At 41.6% G+C, this 19506-nt stretch overlaps 1 protein-coding gene across 1 annotated transcript in view; it reads left to right on the top strand.

The window, feature by feature from the left end:
• LOC132380883 (polymeric immunoglobulin receptor-like) overlaps positions 1-19506 on the top strand; it is a 75561-nt gene that overhangs the window by 39519 nt on the left and 16536 nt on the right. Inside the window, exons 7-9 of the mRNA XM_059949801.1 lie at positions 1812-1911; positions 8075-8386; positions 15493-15804. Coding sequence (XP_059805784.1) covers positions 1812-1911; positions 8075-8386; positions 15493-15804 — 724 coding nt within the window. The remainder of the gene's footprint in view (positions 1-1811; positions 1912-8074; positions 8387-15492; positions 15805-19506) is intronic.

Genomic DNA, 19506 nt, shown 5'->3' with positions numbered 1-19506 from the left:
CCATCAACCCAGTATTGAAAGTAGACCAATACCTTTTGCCCAGGATGGAGGATATCTTTGCAAACCTTTGCGGGGGAAACACTTTGGCAGTGTGGACTTAGCTGCGGTACCCTACAGAAGGAGATGGTAGAAGAGTCCAAAGTGTTCCTCACCATAAACACTCTCAGAGGTCTTTATTGTGATCACGGACTTGTTTTTAAAGTAGCATCTCCACCTGCACTCTGCAAGAAAGTTATGGACCAGTTGCTGCAAGATCTAAAGGCACTCAGTGTTACCTGGGTGACATCACCGTTACCAAGGATAACACGGAACATCTTTAAAATTCCAAAAAAGTGTTAAATAGCTTAGAAGACTATGGGATTAAAGCACTATATGGCAAGTGTGATTTCTTTAATCAAACATTACTTACTGTGGTCACAGTATTTATGCACAACACACAAGGGTACAAAGAATATTCAAGCAGTGCTGGATGCCCAAGGCCAAAGGACCTGTCAGAGCTGTGATCCTTTACAGGAATTCTCAATTACTATGACATGCTCCTGCCAAACCTGGCTGCACTGCTCCTTTGAAGTCATTACTACAGATTGGGAAGAAATGGCAATGGACAAAGCAGTGTGAGGTGGCTATCGAAAAGGCAAAAGAAAAGGTGAAGTTAGACTCTGCTCACACATTATGAACTACATTATCAGTGAAACTTGCTTGCAATACCTGGCCTTATGGTGGAGGTGTAGTCTTGCTCTTTAGGTTCTTACTTCTGTTGACATTTCATCAGATAAATAACTTCTTAATGTCCTTTGCGATTAATAACATGTAACTTTAAGAATTCTTCATTAGCTTAGTGGATCCAAGTCTAAACCTCAATGTTACTCACTTCACTGGGTGTTAAAGAAAAGATAAACCGTTCACAGCTTTGCAAATTCCTGATACTGCAGTCACTTCCTTACATAACTGATGTAGGATCAGAACATTAGCAGCAAAGCAAGTTTATGAACAGCAAGCTCATACACATTAATGAGGTGACAACAACACAGCCAGCCTTCTTTCCATTGCCTAAAGGGATTGTTCTTCTTTTGCCCAAGAACATGGACTTTCTCCTCTTTTCTGCAAGAAGCACTGTTGGATGAATTTCCTAATGGAGTTGACAAATCACGCAGTGGTCAGGCTGAAAGGCTCAACGATGCAGCAGACCTTCATCTGGGAAGGGAATAAGGGTCGGACATTACAGTGAACGGTGAGGCCCTGAGTAGAGTTGTAGAACTGAGAGACTGAGGAGTACATGAGCTTGGTTTCTTGAGATTAACATCACAAATAGATTGTGAGGTGAAAAAGGCTTCTGGTACACTGCCTCCCCCACCCCCCACCCCGGTCAGGGAGCGAGTATAGAATTTGGGATGTTATGTTGCGGTTCTACAAGATATTGGCAAGGACACATTTGCAATATTGTGTTCAGTTTTGATAATCCTGCTACAGGAAAGATGACATTAAGTTAAAAAGATTTACAGAGAGAGGTTGAGCAGGTTGGGCCTTCTTTTACTGGACAGTAGGTGAATAAGGAAGATTTTACAGGGGTATATAAAACCGAGATTTGTAGGTTGGATGAATACAGTTGGGACTGAGGAACGAGAGGATGAAGAGGAGAGATGTAATAGGCATTGACTTTGGGGGAGTCAGGAAGTGAGTCACCAAACTGTCTGTACACCGCAGCTGACGTGTTTCATTTCAAAAGAGGAACTGTTCTCTTTGAGATATCTGGATAAGGAAGTGACCAACTCAGACACAGTACAGGGACCTGATCAGGTTGACACTGCTGAAATATGGAGCTGCTGCAGGGTGAACTCACCCACCAGAAACAGCCCAGGATTGTGGAATCTATTGTTCTGTTGTTTCTCATCTCTGTTGGCTTCACATCAGGTAAATCATTATTTTATAAAATTATCTGATCAGTCGAATTATTAACAAGTAGCCTGAAGTGTTTTTGTCAAAGCAACTGATGAAAATCAGGAACTTCTGATACCGTTCCCTCGCTCGGTGGTTAAGCTAATGGTAAAACACTCAGTCTGCAGGATCCTGCAGTAACTTCAGAGTCTGTTGTGATGTGTGTAGCCGATGTGTACACAGCAATTTCTCCTGTATAGCGAAGAGATAACAGCCCTCTATCCTGCCTCTTGCCCATGGTTGCAGGGGTAATTCTCATCCTGATAAGGCAGGGTCCTCTCACAGTGCCAAGCTCCCTCAGTAGAACACTCCGTCAGTGCTCAGGCTTCTGGAGTGTGAGAGGAACCGGCAATGCTCTGACTCGGTGGCCAGAACATCAGCCACCGAGCTTGGCCTGGAATACACCACAGGCACTGGGTGGGGCACAGCCAGCTTGGAAAAGCCACAGCAGACTGCTAGCAGAAGTGGTGGATGCAGGTTCGATTTCAATATTCAAGAGAAATTTGGATAAGTACATAGATGGGACAGGCATGGAGGACTACGGTCTGGGTGAAGGTTGATAGGTCTCGGCAGATTATTAGCTCAGCATAGACTGAAAGGCTGGTTTCCACACTGTAGTGTTCAATGACTCTACGTCTCTAAGACACTCCCTGCACACTGCATGGGAAAACGTTGAATTATAGGACACTCAAATAAAAATGTGTGCAACCCAACCTTTGGAAACAGATGTTCTTTTGCAATCAGGAACCATCACAAGCTCTTTTTAATTTTATATTTGGAGGATTTGTGCCAATGTCTCCCCTCTGCTAAAAATCATCTGCTCGCCTACAATAAATTGCAACACAACAGGCCCTGGTAGCTTGGGCACGTCTGCACTGTGGGCTTTACCCAGTCTCTGAAGATCAGGTCTCTGAATTCCTTGATGATAACTGGTGACTGTTCCTGGATTGATCTGATCACACATCTCCACACCTGCTCCTGACATTACGCAATGGGGAGTGTGCTGTCCACTGCCCACATTACCAGCAACTGGAAAGAGAATTGAATGATGTTAAGCTTCAGAGACTGGATGAAGTACAGTGGGCAGATGTTCCCGAGCTGCCAGTATCCATGGAAGACAGTTTATTTCAGGTGAGTGGCTACTTTAACTATAATAGACAGAGCTTGAGGTTTGGAATCTCCTCCAAACTTCTGTGACACTGTTTCCCCGTTTTCCTCCCGCACAGCCTGGTTCTCAGTATCGGACTAAATCCTTTTGTTTTCTACTTCTAACCAGAGGGAGTAACGATCCTGTCACATGAAGGTATGGATTTTCCACTGGGGCTAGGGGTTGAAACAGCAGCTTTCATGACCAGCAGTACAGTTTAATTGAATGGGGACGTGTGACGTACCGACAGAAGGCAGTATATGAGACGAGGCAAGCACATCTCCACATCATGCTCACTCAGCTCTGGTGCACCACAGCTCTGTGTTCCATCCCCTCTACTACTTTCTCTATACACCAATGGCTGTGTATTCAGTGATCTATCAATTAAACTGATAAAGTTTGCTTAATCACTGACTAATCACCAGAGTCGATACAATCGCAACAACTTGGAGCTGAATGCCCTCAAAACCATGGAGGTGTTAATCAACTTCAGGAGTAAAGGGTCTCCTCTCCACACTCTTACCACCAACAACTCCACAGTGGGCACTGTGTCATCATTGAAGTACCTGGTCATCAGTATTTCGCAGGAGATCGTGCGGGAGACCTGTATGTCCTTTATTAACAAGAAGGATCGGCAGTGGATGTTCTGTTGTGACAATTGGTGAAATTCCACCTTCCCCATAATATGCTGGTGCAATTCTACACTGTTATCATAAAGAGCATCCCCACATCAGCCATTTCTGCCTGGTTTATGTAGCATCTCCTCACAATAAACAGAAGCTACAGTGAACTGCCACTTTGATGAAAATATCCTTGGCTGCAGCCCACCATTACAGCAGGACTGGTATGTGTCTAGGATGAAGAAATGGGCAGGAAAATTCATTGCAATCTCTACCCACCAGCAAACTACTTTTTCCTAAAACTCCCTTCTGAAAAGCACGATAGGCCTATTAAAACAAAACCTTTACAACATTTTAAAAGTTTCTTCCCCCAGGTAACTAGTCTGGATTGTATCCCCACCCATCCCTGTCTCTGTACTAACTGTCAAAACTTTAAACCATTTTTATAATGTTGTTTACATTGCAAGTATGTGCTGGTATTTATTTATGCATGTTTTATTCGATATCTGTATTTTAACTGCCAATTTATTTTTATATAATGTATTATTATAATTTCTGAGTGGTGAGGTTTTCTCTTTTCTGTCTCACCAACACCCCACTGTACATTCCGAATACATGTAAATGTATATGGAGAATAAAGCTGAACGCACAGAACCAGACTGAATAATGAGCTGGCATCCAGGGAAGTTGGCATGGGCTTTAGTACGACTAAGGAGAGGGTGGTCACACCATTCACCCCAGTAGGGAGGAGTTAGGATGCGGGTGACCTTAAGCAAATCCTCAGTCAACAGAGGTTCTGATAGTAGTGGTTGGAATGTGGAAGGTCTTCAAGTGGGTGAAGCAATTCCATGGAAGATTTTGTTTTGGTGCCATGAGGAAGATTACCTTGTTCTTGGTGATAAGCCAAATTTGTGTTCTTGGTGATAAGTCAAATTTATGGTCAAATCTCTAGAGCAGGAAACCAGAGGTCCATGAGCCAGTCCTCATCGGAGGATCAGAGATGGGGAGGGACAGCAATTTTAAATTCCTCCGTGTTATTATTTTGGAGGACCTGTCTTAGGCCCAGCACATAAAGTGAAATTACGAAGAAAGCAAGACAGCGTGCATACTTCCTTTCAATTTTGTAAAGATTCAAAGGCTCAAAGGTTCATTTTATTATCAAAATATTTCTGCAGAACACATCTCTGAGATTCATCCTTTCCTGTTAGTCATAGAGTACAGAAAAACCATATAGTTGAAAGAAAATACATCAACTCCCTTGTAGGAAAAGAAAAAAAAACAAAAATTCACAATCCCCAAACCACAACCCGCCCACCTCCACAGACCACCCCTCACACAAAAACTAACAGTTTGCTCAGACAGAGAACCAGCAAAAAGAACATCAAACCCCAAACCCCGAGCCTGACAATCAGCAACAAGAAAGAATGGGTGAGAACGCAAGACAAACACATAGAGCTGAAAGAGGCCAATATGAACTTCAGTTAGCTTGAACTCCAGTCCAATCCATACGTCTCAGAATTTCAATAAAATCTCTGAGATCCTAGGGGAGAACACCTGCAAGTTTAGTGACCTTTCCAAGGAGAGTGACTCGAACCTAGCGTCCCTCCGAGGGGAGCGACTCGAACCCAGCAGCCCCTCTGAGGATAGCCTGCACGCTCAACCTCCGCATTTGCCTCGATGTTTCAGCATGACATCTTAAACATTGCCAGTCTTATGGGTGTCTATTGAAGACTATATTCACTGGCTGCATCACAGCCTGGTGTAGCCCTAAACAAAAAAACCTACAAAAAGTAGTGGATATGACACAGTCCATCATGGTAAAGCCATCCCCACCACTGCAAATTGTGGACTTAACACAGGATCAACTGGGCACATCTACACGAAATATTGTCACAGGAAAGCAACATTCATCATCAAGGATCTTTACCCCCCAGAACATGCTCTCTTCGCACTGCTGCCATCAGGAAGGAGGTACAGGAGCAACAGGACCCAATACCAGCAGGTTCAGGAACACTTATTACCCCACAACCATCGGGCTCCTGAACCAGAGGGATAACTACACTTTTCCCATCATTAAAGCACTCCCACAACCTATGAACTCACTTTCAAGGACATTTCATCGCATCTTCTGGATAATTATTGCTTATAATTTCTTTATTTTGTATTTGCACACAGGCTGAACATTCAAGAGGTCTTTCATTGATTCTGTTATGGCTATTATTCTATTATGGATTTATTGAATAAGCCCACTGAATGGACTTTGATAATAAATTTACTTTGCATTTTCAACATTGTTGCTTTCTCGCTGCACCCTAGGCTATCAGCCAAAAGGGCAGGGGTTTCAGTGCATGTACATTAATCACCAGGGACCACCAGCTCTCCATTCTGTATATTCAGAAGCTCTCCCAACGGAGATCAGCTGGCTCTGTGAGTAAGTGTGTCTGAGCCAAAGCTATCTCATACCACCTCCTTGCACTCTCCATTTCCTTCTTAAGCATAAAACTGCATCTCCTTTACTGCCAGATCCCAGTTGACCCTTCTTTTTTCCTCACCAGGTCTCTAAGATTAAGAATTCTTTATTCCTGCCAGCCCTGACAATACTCCAAATTATCACACTTTTACAAAATTCCCACTTGTCAATCGCCCCCTTGCCTGCAAACAAACTACTCCAATCAAGTTCGGCAAGTTTTTCTCTAATATCATCAAAATTGGCCATGCTCCAATTTGTCCAGCCCATTTCCCAAGAATATATTGGGCCTTTCCCTCTCTGTAGCAGAGCCTTCTATATACTGCTTGCAGGAACTTTCCTGAAAACTATTAATAAACACAATCCCATCAATTTCCTTAGCACTAAAGCAGATTCACTCTTTATTTAGAAAGTCAAATCATTTATCATGACAAAGTTAATATTCACGCAACTTTCTGCAACCACCTTGAAGAATTTGTTCCTCTAATCTGGGTTTATTGTTAGACGGCCTCTGGTGGAATCTGAATAAAGTATTCAGCCAGTTCTTCCTCTGAGTTTCACCCAAAAAGCCACACTGGGTGATCCCCCAATAGTTTCAGTGAGAACTGGGTATCATCGCAAGGGCAGAATTTATTCTCCATCTCTGGTTGCCCCTGAGAAGCTGGTGACTCTTTCACTGAACCACAGCAGGGATCATTTTCCCAGAAATCACAACCTGCTCTCAACAAGAATCAGAATCAGGCTTAATATCACCTGCGTATTTTGTGAAATTTGTTAACTTTGCAGCAGCAGCAGCACAAAACCATTATGATTATATAGTGAAAAAACTGAATGACAGTAGGTACTGTGTGTAGATATATACTGACTGTATCACCATCTGGTATGGAGTGGGGTGGTGAGCTACTGAACAGGATCAAAGTAAACTGAAGAGTTGTAAAAGTATGTAACAGATAAAAATTGTTTTCTTACATAAGTAGAGCAAAAATAGAAAATGAAAAAGCAATGTATTGTTCATGAGCTCAATGTCCATTCAGAAATCAGAGAGCAGATGGGCAGAAGCTGTTTCTGAATTGTTGAGTGTGTGCTTTCATGCTTCTGTACCTCCCTCCCGATTGTAACAACAAGAAGAGGACATTTCCTGGGGATGGGGGTTCTAAATGATGTTCACCGATTTTGAGGCATCACTCCCCGAAGACATCTTGGATAATACTGAGGCAAGCACCCGTCATTGGACTGACTAATTTTCTAACTTTCTGCAGCTTACTTCGATCCTGTGCAGTAGATCCCCACCCCCATGTACTGGATAGTGATGCAGCCAGACAGATTGTACAGTTTTTAGAAATGTCCGAGGATTGTGTTGCCTCATCTTACCTTTATGAAAGTCCACAAGCAGCCCTTTGGTCTTAGGTGTGCTGAGTGCATTGTGACACCACTCAACTAGCTGGTATATCCTACTCCTGTATGCCCTCTCGTCACCATCTGAAATTCTGCCAACAATGACCTTATCATCAGCAAATTTCTGGATGACATTTGAGCTGTCCCCAGTCGTGGTTGTCCGGTAGTAGAGAAGTGGGCTAAACACACATCCCTGAGGAGAGCCAGGGTTGATTGTCAGCAAGGAGGAGATGTTACTTCCAATCTGCTCATATTGAACCAACAGAGCAACAGAAGAAACAGCACACCCACAAGTTGGAAATGCCTAACTGAGCAATTCCACTTTCACTGTAACTTCAGGAACAATATCAGTGAAATAAGGATCAACATCAGGGATAAAATATTAAAGTGGAACATGATCTCTGCAAAATCATGGAATTTTCTGAACAACTGAAATGATGAGATTATATTACTAACTGCACTTTGTACTGGTGATGTCTGAATGACCTTTCATTATTAATCTGTTCACAGGCTCAACTGCATTAACTGGACCTGAGATGGTCAGAGGAGAAGTGGGAGAATCAGTCACTCTGGAATGTCAGTATGATCAGAAATACAAGGACTACGTGAAGAAATGGTGTAGACGTGATCCGGACGTTGGTTGTAAGGATCTGGTTCCGACTGAGAAGCCACAAAATGGACGCATATCAATTACTGATAACAAAGCACTAGGGATATTCTCAGTAACCATGGACAATCTAAAGAACAGTGATGAAGGGCTGTACCAGTGTATGATACAAAAGGCGAATGAAAACTTTACCATTTCACTGGAGTTTCCTGAAGGTATGTAAATATCTTTCTTCACTCTCCCAGCCTGGGAATTTCCTCCCTCGCCTCTGGGTGAAGTAAAAATATTCTTTATATGCTCTCTAAATCTTTTATTCCTTATCTTAAACTTCAGTCCCTGGTTACATACACTGTGAGCAGAAGATTACCACAAACAATTCCATCTATTCCCCATATAGTTTGGCAGATATCAGTCAGTCCCTCTTCAGTCTTCACCTCCCCAAAATGAACAACCCAGTCTCTCTAGTCTTTCCACATAATGCTTACCAGGCAACATCCCGGTGAATCTCCCTTGCACGCTCTCCACCCAGCTCCCTGTCCTTCCTACAAACCGGTCGTTACAACAGCACTAAAAGGATGGTTGGGATTTCTGGTAATCTGAAAAAAAACCTAAATAAGAAGGCTGATTCTGTTATGGTTATTATTCTATTATAGATTTATTGAATAAGCCCACTGAATGGACTTTGATAATAAATTTACTTTGCATTTTGAACACTTCTGCCCTCTCCCTGCACCCTAGGCTATCAGCCAAAAGGGCAGGGGTTTCAGTGAATGTACAGTAATCACCAGGGACCACCAGCTCTCCATTCTGTATATTCAGAAGCTCTCCCAACGGAGATCATCTGGCTCTGTGAGTAAGTGTGTCTGAGCCAAAGCTATCTCATGCCACCTCCTTGCACTCTCCATTTCCTTCTTAAGCATAAACCTGCATCTCCTTTACTGCCAGATCCCAGTTGACCCTTCTTTTTTCCTGACCAGGTCTCTAATGATTAAGAATTCTTTATTCCTGCCAGCCCTGACAATACTCCAAAGGGAATATGGATAATCTCACTTTTACAAAATTCCCACTTGTCAGTTGCCCCCTTGCTGCAAGCAAGCTACTCCAATCAAGATTGGCAAGTTTCTCTCTAATATCATCAACTCCAATCATAATATGCACACATAATAACACATCTTCCTTCTTGAAAGAAAAACCAATATTAGTCTACGTGCTCATAAACCTGCAAGGAAGAATGATTCATTTCAACAAAGATATCTACATTCTGTAGCCAGTCACTTTTCCCTTTTTTATTCAAATTCTCAACTGTTGAACATTTCAACTTCAATTGTAATGAGCAGCTACATTCCCTTATCTATTCTCAACTTACATTCAGTCTCGAGGTTGTTTAATGGTCCTTTTTTGTCTGCTATTCACTTCCACAGGAGTATGGCTTGTATTTGTTATGTTAATACTTGTGTCTTTCTGAGAACTCTGCTCAACAAGTTCATTTTTTACATATGCTGACCGCTTTGGTGTACTGACAGGAGACAGCTATGGGTTTAAACTTGTGGCCGTACATATTCATGATTCCTCATCGGGGATGTTTTGCTCCATCTGGATGTGATAGGAATGTGGATCTACATCCTCTTTGCATGGACTATGTGACAAAATCGTGATCTCGAATTCACATGACCTCCAGGCTTCGGGACTGGTAGTCTTTTTGCAGTCTTGTCATGACACTCTTTCTGTTTTTCTATCCTTTTTACTTTAGCCAGTGTGACCTTGTGTGCTCATTTAGGTGTCAACAGGATTTCATGCACTGGAAGTTTAGTGCGTGTCTGTCGACCCATCAGCTCTCGGACTGGTGAAAGGCCATTCTGCAGTGGCACACTGTAAATCACTAGACTTTTGTGGAAATCCTCTCATCCATCTTGCACTTTCCTCTTGAGGCCCTTCACTACCTTGACTAAACTCTCTGCTAGATTCTCACTGATGACATATGTCAAAACCCTCATTCATTGGCAAAGGACTGAAATTCACTGCTCCAATTGTGGTCCCTTGTCTGATACTACATCACGTGGAACTCCCTGCCTTGCAAACACTGCTTTCAGGAAGGTGATGACTGCTTTGCTGAATGTTGATTGCAGTGTTGCAATATTTCGGTAATTGGAAAAGTAGTTTGTTACAACATTGTGATTCTTCCCTTTACAATCAAACAAATCCACTCCAACATTGAAGTACTATCTGTCTGGTACAAGGTGTTGGTGGAAGCAGTTCTGCTTGCTAATTTCTTATCTGTCGGTAAGGCCTATTTCACATGAAGCAATGGTCTGGTTGATGCCTCAGTTCTTTTTTGACCAGTATATCACTTCACCAGCTCTACGTTTACATATTCCCTCATCAAATGCCCGTTGTGCATCTTTTGGAGCATTCCCTTTGAAGAAGCAAAATTGCTCTATTTGAAGACCATACCTTTCACTACTAACACTTCAGCTCTGGAAGCCCGAGAATCCTGAATACTCATTGGACAGTCATTCTTAGCTGCTGTCAATGCTTTCCATATCGTATCTTTGAGTTCTCTCATTGTTTCATCTGACACTGCTGTTTTCCTAATCTGCTCTGTTCTTTTAAGAGATATTGGAAGGGAGGTGACAATTGTCTCAACAAAGACCTGTATATCTGCATTAACCTCTTCATCAACCTGTTCTTTCTCATAAATTGCATAAGACAGTGCATCAGCAGCAAACTTGATTTTCCCACAGTGTAGATCATCTTCACATCATATTTCTGCAGCCTTCTCAACACGTGCTGTATCCTCATGGGACAGTAGTTCAGTGGTTTGGACAGAAATGAGACAAATGGTGTATGGTCTGTCTCCACTTCAAAACCTTGCCCATAGGTGTACTGATGGAGCTCTATGCATGCATATTTGCTGAGAAATGCTTTACCTGTATATAGTTGTCTTCCACGCTTGCTAAAACCCTTAACACACAGGTCACAGGTTGACATGTGTCATCATGCTGCTGCAGTAGGACTGATTCAAAGCCATTTTGGGACATATCAGCTGAGGTTCCAGTACAACTTTCTGGATCATAGAACTTCAGCCTGTCTCTTTAGAGATGACTCTTTTCAGCATTTGAAAACAATCTTCTTGCTCATGAGATAACTTTGATTCTCAAGGAGTGACGCAAGTGGTTTGACACAGCTGACAGTCAAGGGTGAACGTAGCCAGAAAAATCTCCATCCCCAAGAAATGTCTCATCTCCTCGCTGTTTATGGACACTCCATGTTTTCAGCATCCGACGTCTTTCTTGGGTTAGCCATTGCACCCTCTTCAGGTATGACACTGGGTTGAACTCCCTGCATTGCCCATTGGGAACTGAAGTTTTTTATTACCTAACATAATGATATGTAGTGTACCTAATAAAGTGGCCACTGAGTGTATTTCCCAGCAAAAACTTGCTCACATGAGCTAGTTCCTGGGTAAGCTCCATAACATATTGCTCTGAAAATTAAGTCCTCATGTACTCTACAATTTTTTTCTCTTTGATACTCTTGCTTGTAATCAATACGAAGGAGCTGGTCATTGACATTAAAAAAGTAGGTTGCAGCATGTGCTTGTGTATGCATCATTAATGCAGAGTTGGAGATGGTTGAGAACTTCAAAGTCACAGCCGTAAGTATCACTAAGAATTTGTCCTGACCCAGCCATACAGATGCTATACTCAAGAAAGGACACTGACACCGCAACTTCATCAGTAGCTTAAGAAAATTTGGCATCTCCCAATGACCAACGCCAATTTTATTAGATGCACCACAGAAGGCATCCGATCTGGATGAATCACTATTTTTATAGCAACTGCTCTTCCAAAGACCACAAGAGCTGTGAACATAACTCAATCCATCAGCTAAACCAGTCTCCCTTCTTTGGTCTCTCTTGTCTATGGCTCAGGAAAGCATCCATCAAAAATCAAGGACCCCTTTCACCCAGATAATTTGCTCTTCTCCCTCCTCCCGTCTATGAGAGGGAAACAAATGTTTTAGAGCATGTACCACCAGGCTCGAGGACACCTTCTGTACCCACTGTAAACAGATCCTGAGCAGACCTTTCATACACTCAAAGTTGAACCTCAGATCTTCCAAACTACCTCATGTATCCCTTGCATTTCTCTGTACCTGCATATTACATTCTGCATTTTGTTTTCCCTTTACTGCCTTGACATACTGATGTTGATAATGATCTGTCTGGAGGGAGTTCAAACAAAAGTTTTCCACTGGATCTTCGTATATGTGACAATAATCAAACAATTCCAATTCCCACTGAACTTTCCAGTGACAATTGCAGCTCCCTTCAAACATGCCTTAGTGATTTCCACATTTATGCTCTGCACTAATATAGGGTGAAATTTTGGCAGTGAGTAGACAACTCTTACCTTAGCCATGCACTTTGTGATTTTAACCATTCTGATTCTACGTTACAACCCACAGACTCAACCCTAACAGCGCAACACCACTCTGACAAATTTCCTGATTAATAACAAATAAACTATCACCTTTCCTTTATGTCCATTTGTTTTGGAATATTCTGGATGAATGAGTACTCAGTCCTGTTGATTCTGTAATCATACAGTTTCCCCCAAGCCTCTCAAAATCCTTCATCAGAAACTCCATCAAAGCTCTACCTATGTCTACAGTACCAATGTTGGTCATGGCATCGTACCCCTCCCCAATACGAACATTTTCTTCAGCTCAGAATGAATGCCCTTCACTCTAACAACTCAGCTTGTGGAATTCTGAAAGTATTGAAAGAAGTTTAATAACATGTGTAAGAGTGAGAAGGAAACTCATCCCTTTTGTTCCACCATTCCATTATTACTGATCTATTATCTCTCTCAATCCCATTCTCCTGTCTTCTCCCTGTAACCTTTGATAATCCAGACCAACCAAGAACTTGCAAACCCCCATTTTAAATATACCCCATGACCTGGCTTCCACAGGTATCTGTTGCAATGAACTCCAGAGTTTTTTCCAGTATTCATTTGGTTTCAGTGAGATCCCCCCACATTATTCTTCCAGACATCAGCAAGTATCAGCCCAGAGCAATCAAATGCAACTTAAATGTTAATGTTTTCATCCCCAGAATGATTCTTGTCATCTTCTCCAATGACAGCACATCTTTTCTTCGATAAGAGGCCTAAAACTGCTCACAATTCTCTGTGACCAATGGCCTTATGAAGGCTCGACTTTACATCACTGTTTTTTTATTCTTGTCCTCTCAATATGAATACTAACATAACATTTACCTTCCATACCATTGACTCAAACTACAAGTTAACCTTTAAGGAATTCTGAAAAAGGAATCCAAGTACCTTTGTACCTCTCATTTTTGACTTTTCACCTCATTTAGAAAATAGTGGATGCCTTTATCTGTTGAAAACCTTGTGCAGGTGGCCCGCCTACTTAAAATTACCTGTCTTTTCACCTATCTTTAAATCGTCTGTAAATCAACCACAAAGCAATCAATTCCATCATCCAAATCATTGGCTGATAATGTGAAAATGATTAAGAATTCTTTGTTCCTGCCAGCCTCCAAAGGGAATATGGATTATCTCACTTTTACAAAATTCCCATTTGTCAGTTGCCAACTTGTCCACAAACAAAATATTACTATCAAGTTCAGCAGGTTTCTATCTAATACCATCACAATTGGCCATGCTCCAATTTGTCAAGCCCATTTCCTAAGAATACATTGGGCTTTTCCCTCTCTGTAGCAGAGCCTTCTATATGTTGCTTGAGGGAACATTTCTGAAAGCAATTAATAAATACAATCCCATCAATTTCCTTAGCACTAAAGCAGATTCACTCTTTATTTAAAAAGTTAAATCATTTACTGTTGCAAACCTAATATTCATGCAACTTTCTGCAACCACCTTGAAGAAATTGTTCCACTAATCTGGGTTTATTATTAGGCGGCCTCTGGTATAATCCAAATAAAGTATTCACCCAGTTCTTCCTCTGAGTTTCACCCAAAAAGTCACACTGGATGATCCCCTAATAATTTCATTGAGATCTGGGTATCATTACAAGGGCAGAATTTACTCTCGATCTCTGGTTGCCCTGTGAAGGCAGTGAGTCTTTCGCTGAAACACAGCAGGGATCATTTTCCCAGAAATCACAACCTGTTCTCAACAAGAATCAGAATTAGAATCAGGTTTAATATCACCAACATATTTCATGAAATTTGTTAACTTTGCACCAGCTGTACAACACCATACATGATAATATAGGGAAAAACTGAATTACAGTAGGTACTGTGTGTAGATATATACTGACTGTTTGTATCACCGTCTGGTATGGGGGCAGGCTGGCGAGCTACTAAACAGGATCAAAGTAAGCTGAAGAGTTGTAAAAATATATAACAGATACAATTTGTTTTATTACATAAGTTGCAAAAATAGAAAAAGAAGAAGCGATGTGGGGTTTATGAGCTCAATCTCTGTTCAGAAATCAGAGAGCAGATGGGCAGAAGTTGTTACTGATACTAGATGGTGATGCAGCCAATCAGATTGCTTTTCATGGTACATCTATAGAAATGTCTGTGGATTGTAGGTAACACACCAAATCTCCTCAAATTGCAAGTGCAATATAGCCTCTGTCTTGCCCTTTTCTTAGCTGCATCGATATGTTGGAAACAGGTTAGATCCTCATACATATGAACACCCAGGAACACCCAGGAAGTTTCTCACGCTCTCCACTTCTGATCCTTCCCTGAGGATTAACATGTGTTCCCTCATCTTACCTTTTCGAAAGTCCACAATCAGTTCTTTGGTCTTAAATACGATGAGAACAAGGTTGTTTCTGTGACACCACTCAACTAGCTAGTGTATCCCACTCCTGTTTGCCCTCTCGTCACCATCTGAAATTCTCCCAACAATGGCTGTATCATCAGTAAATTTCTGGATGACATTTGAGCTGTCACTAGACGTGTGTGTCTGGGAGTAGAGAAGTGGGCTAAACACACATCGATGAGGAGAGCCAGTGTTGATTGTCAGCAAGGTAGAGATTATACTTCCAATCTGCACAGATTGAACCAACTCACCAAAAGAAGAAACAGCACACACACAATTTGGAAATGCCTAACAGAGCAATTCCACTTTCACTGTAACTTCAGGAACAATATCAGTGAAATAAGGATTAACATCAGGGATAAAAGATTAAAGTGGAATATGATCTCTGCAAAATCTTGGAATTTTCTGAACAACTGAAATGATGAGGTTATATTACTAACTGCACTTTGTACTGGTGATGTCTGAATGACCTTTTATTATTAATCTGTTCACAGGCTTAACCGGACCTGAGAAGGTCAGAGGAGTAGTGGGACAATCCGTCACTGTGGAATGTCAGTATGAGCATAAATACAGGGACAACGTGAAGAAATGGTGCAAGAAATGGTTCTTTCTTTGTGATGCTCTGGTTTCGACTGAGGAGCCACAACAGGGACGAGTATCAATTACTGATAAGAAAACACAAGGGATATTCTCAGTAACCATGAACAATCTAATGAAGAGTGATGAAGGGTGGTACCAGTGTATGATACAAAGGGCATTCTACAAACCAAGCAAAAGGTTTACCATTTCACTGGAGGTTTCGGAAGGTACGTTAATTTTTTTTTCACTCTTCCACACTTGGAATTTCTTCCCTCACTTCTGGGTGAAGTAAAAATATTCTTTATATGCCCTCTAAGACTTTTATTCCTTACCTTAAACTTCACTCCCTGGTTACATACACTGTGAGCAGAAGTTTACCACAAACAATTCCATCTATTCCCCATATAGTTTGGCAGATATCAGTCAGTCCCCTTTCAGTCTTCATCTCCCAAAACAGAACAACCCAGTCTCTTCTAGTCTTTCCACATAATTTAATTGTTGCATACAAGGCAACATCCCGGTGAATCTCCCTTGCAGCCTCTGCACCCTGCTCCCTGTCCTTCCTACAAACTGGTCATTACAACTGCACTAAAAGAATGGTTGGGATTTCTGGCAATCTGAACAAAATACAACTGATAAGAAGTGGGAATCCTTTGCTGAACAGTTAACAGTTTACATTATCTCTGTCTCAATTATTAAAGAGATGAAATCTCAAACATTATTTTCACATCCCTGTGGGAAATTACCAGGGTATTTTATATCCACCCTTCACCTTTACCCTCCCTTTCTCTGCCCCTCCACACTCATCACTCTCCCCTTCCTCAGCGTTCTTCCTTCTCTTTCCATCCCCACAAACCCTATTCCCACTCTCCCATCTCTGATGCTCCAGTTTCCCAGCAGTGGGAGTTGGAGGCCTTGCCTTTTCCCTGTAGTCCCAGAAGTGGACAGATTAGGCTCAGGATCCTTCTGCTTTCATTCCATCCCCTTGGTTCAACACTGAAATGCTGACCCAGTGTGACCAACAGCAAGAGCCCAGCTTCGGTGTGGGAGATGTCCCAGTAGGGGATGGAGGGGGGAAATGTAGCCTCAGCTGCTGAGGGGATTTTCAGGTAACTGGGACACTCACAGGAACATTCTTTGACCAGGCACACAAAAGCTCATCTGGAGAGCGCCAGAGAAATCACTACTTTCCTCATAACTGATGATAACAGAAAGGTTGATCATGGACTTTCACCAGAAATAAATTCCCCAAAATAAAAGGAACTTTGTCAGATCACTATTTAGAAAGATTCCAGAAATTACACTCGGTGCCAATTTTATTACGTATTGCCTTTACCTAATAAAGAGGCTACTGAGGTATGTTCATGATCAATAAAATGTGAGAACATTTTATTACTGAACTGCTGCTTAACCCTTGACCTGTGCAACCAGGTCACCATCGTAGCTTCTGGTACCGGGTGAACCCTCACATTGCCCACTGGGAACTGAAGTTATTTAATATGCACACATCATAACACATCGTCCTTCTTGAAAGAAAAACAAATACAATTCTACGTTCTCGTAAACCTGCAAGGAAGAATGATTCATTTCAACAAAGATATCTACATTCTGTAGCCAGTCACTTTTCCCTTTTTTATTCAAATTCTCAACTGTTGAACATTTCAACTTCAATTATAATGAGCAGCTACAATCCCTTATCTATTCCTCAACTTACATTCAGTCTCTTGAGATTGTTTAATGGTCCTTTTTGGTCTGCTATTCACTTCCACAGGAGTATGGCTTGTATTTGTTATGTTAATACTTGTGTCTTTCTGAGAACTCTGCTCAACAAGTTCATTTTTTACATATGCTGACCGCTTTGGTGTACTGACAGGAGACAGCTATGGGTTTAAACTTGTGGCCATACATAATCATGATTCCTCATCAGGGATGTTTTGCTCCATCTGGATGTGATAGGAATGTGGATCTACATCCTCTTTGCATGGACTATGTGACAAAATCGTGATCTCGAATTCACATGACCTCCAGGCTTTGGGACTGGTAGTCTTTTCGCAATCTTGTCATGATACTCTTTCTGTTTTTCTATCCTTTTTGCTTTAGCCAGTGTGACCTTGTGTGCTCATTTAGATGTCAACAGGACTTCATGCACTGGAAGGTTATGCATGTGCATCAACCCATCAGCACTCGGGCTGCTGAAAGGCCATTCTGCAGTGGCACACTGTAAATCACTGGACTTTTGTGGAAATCCTCTCATCCATCTTGCACTTTCCTCATGAGGCCCTTCACTACCTTGACTAAACTCTCTGCTAGATTTTAACTGATGTTATATGTCAAAACCCTCATTCATTGGCAAAGAACTGAAATTCACAGCTCCAATTGTGGTCCCCTGTCTGATACTACATCACGTGGAACTCCCTGCCTTGCAAACACTGCTTTCAGGAAGGTGATGACTGCTTTGCTGGATGTTGATTGCAGTGTTGCGATATCTGGGTAATTGGAAAATTAGTTTGTTACAACAATGTGATTCTTCCCATTACAATCAAACAAATCCACTCCAACATTGAAGTACTAGCTATCTGGGTCGGGGTGTTGGTGGAAGCAGTTCTGCTTGCTAATTTCTTATCTGTAGATAAGGCCTAGTTCACATGAAGCATTGGTCTGGTTGATGTCTCAGTTCTTTCTTGACCAGTATATCACGACACAACCTCTACGTTTACAAATTCCCTCACCAAATGCCTGTTGTGCATCTTTTGGAGAATTCCCTTTGAAGAAGCAAAATTGCTCTATTTGAAGATCATACCTTTCACTACTAACAGTTCAGCTCTGGATGCCCGTGAATCCTGAATACCCATTGGACAGTCATTCTTAGCTGCTGTCAATGCTTTTCATATCGTATCTTTGAGTTCTCTCATTGTTTCATCTGACACTGCTGCTTTCCTAATCTGCTCTGTTCTTTTCAGAGATATTGGAAGGGAGGTGACAATCATGTCAACAAAGACCTGTATATCTGCATTAACCTCTTCACCAATCTGCTCTTTCTCATAAATTGCACAAGACAGCGCATCAGCAGCAAACTTGATTTTCCCACAGTGTAGATCATCTTCACATCATATTTCTGCAGCCTTCTCAACACGTGCTGTATCCTCATGGGACAGTCGCTCAGTGGTTTGGACAGAAAGGAGACCAATGATTTATGGTCTGTACATCGTTGCTTTTATATTCTTGTCCTCTCAATATGAATACTAACATAACATTTATCTTCTATACCATTTACTCAAACTATAAGTTAACCTTAAAGGAATTCTGATAAAAGAATCCCAAGTCACATTGTACCTCTCATTTTCAAATTTTCACCTCATTTAGAAAATAGTCTATGCCTTTCTCTGTCTAAAACCTTGAGCAGGCTCCCCACCTCCTTAAAATTACCTGTCTTTTCACCTATCTTTAAATTGTCTGTAAATCTGGCCACAAAGTGATCAATTCCATCATCCAAATCATTGGCATACAATGTGAAAAGAAGTGGACCCAAAACCAAACCCTGTGGAACACCACTAGTCACCAGCAGCTTACCAGAAAAGTCCCCCTTTATTCCCACTCTTGGCCTCTGCCTGTCAGCCAATATTCTATTTATTCTAGTATCTTTCCTCTAATACCATAGGCATTTAACTTTTTATCAACCTCATGTGTGGTTCCTTGTCAAAGGCCTTCTGAAAATCCAAGCAAACAACATCCACTGACTCTCCTTTGTGTATCCTGTTCTTATTTCCTCAAAGAACTGTACAGATATTTCAGGCCAGATTTCCCCTTATCTCCAACCTTTATCCTCAAAAGTACAAAGAAATATAAAATTCTTTATTTATTCTAATTGTTAAGTGTTCTTTCTTTGTTGCATGTTGCATCAACAAACACCACAGTAAATTCCAAATACG

Source organism: Hypanus sabinus, chromosome 25 (genome assembly GCF_030144855.1).
Source record: "Hypanus sabinus isolate sHypSab1 chromosome 25, sHypSab1.hap1, whole genome shotgun sequence".
NCBI classification, from domain to species: domain Eukaryota; kingdom Metazoa; phylum Chordata; class Chondrichthyes; order Myliobatiformes; family Dasyatidae; genus Hypanus; species Hypanus sabinus.
This window is presented reverse-complemented; position numbering and strand designations above follow the sequence as displayed.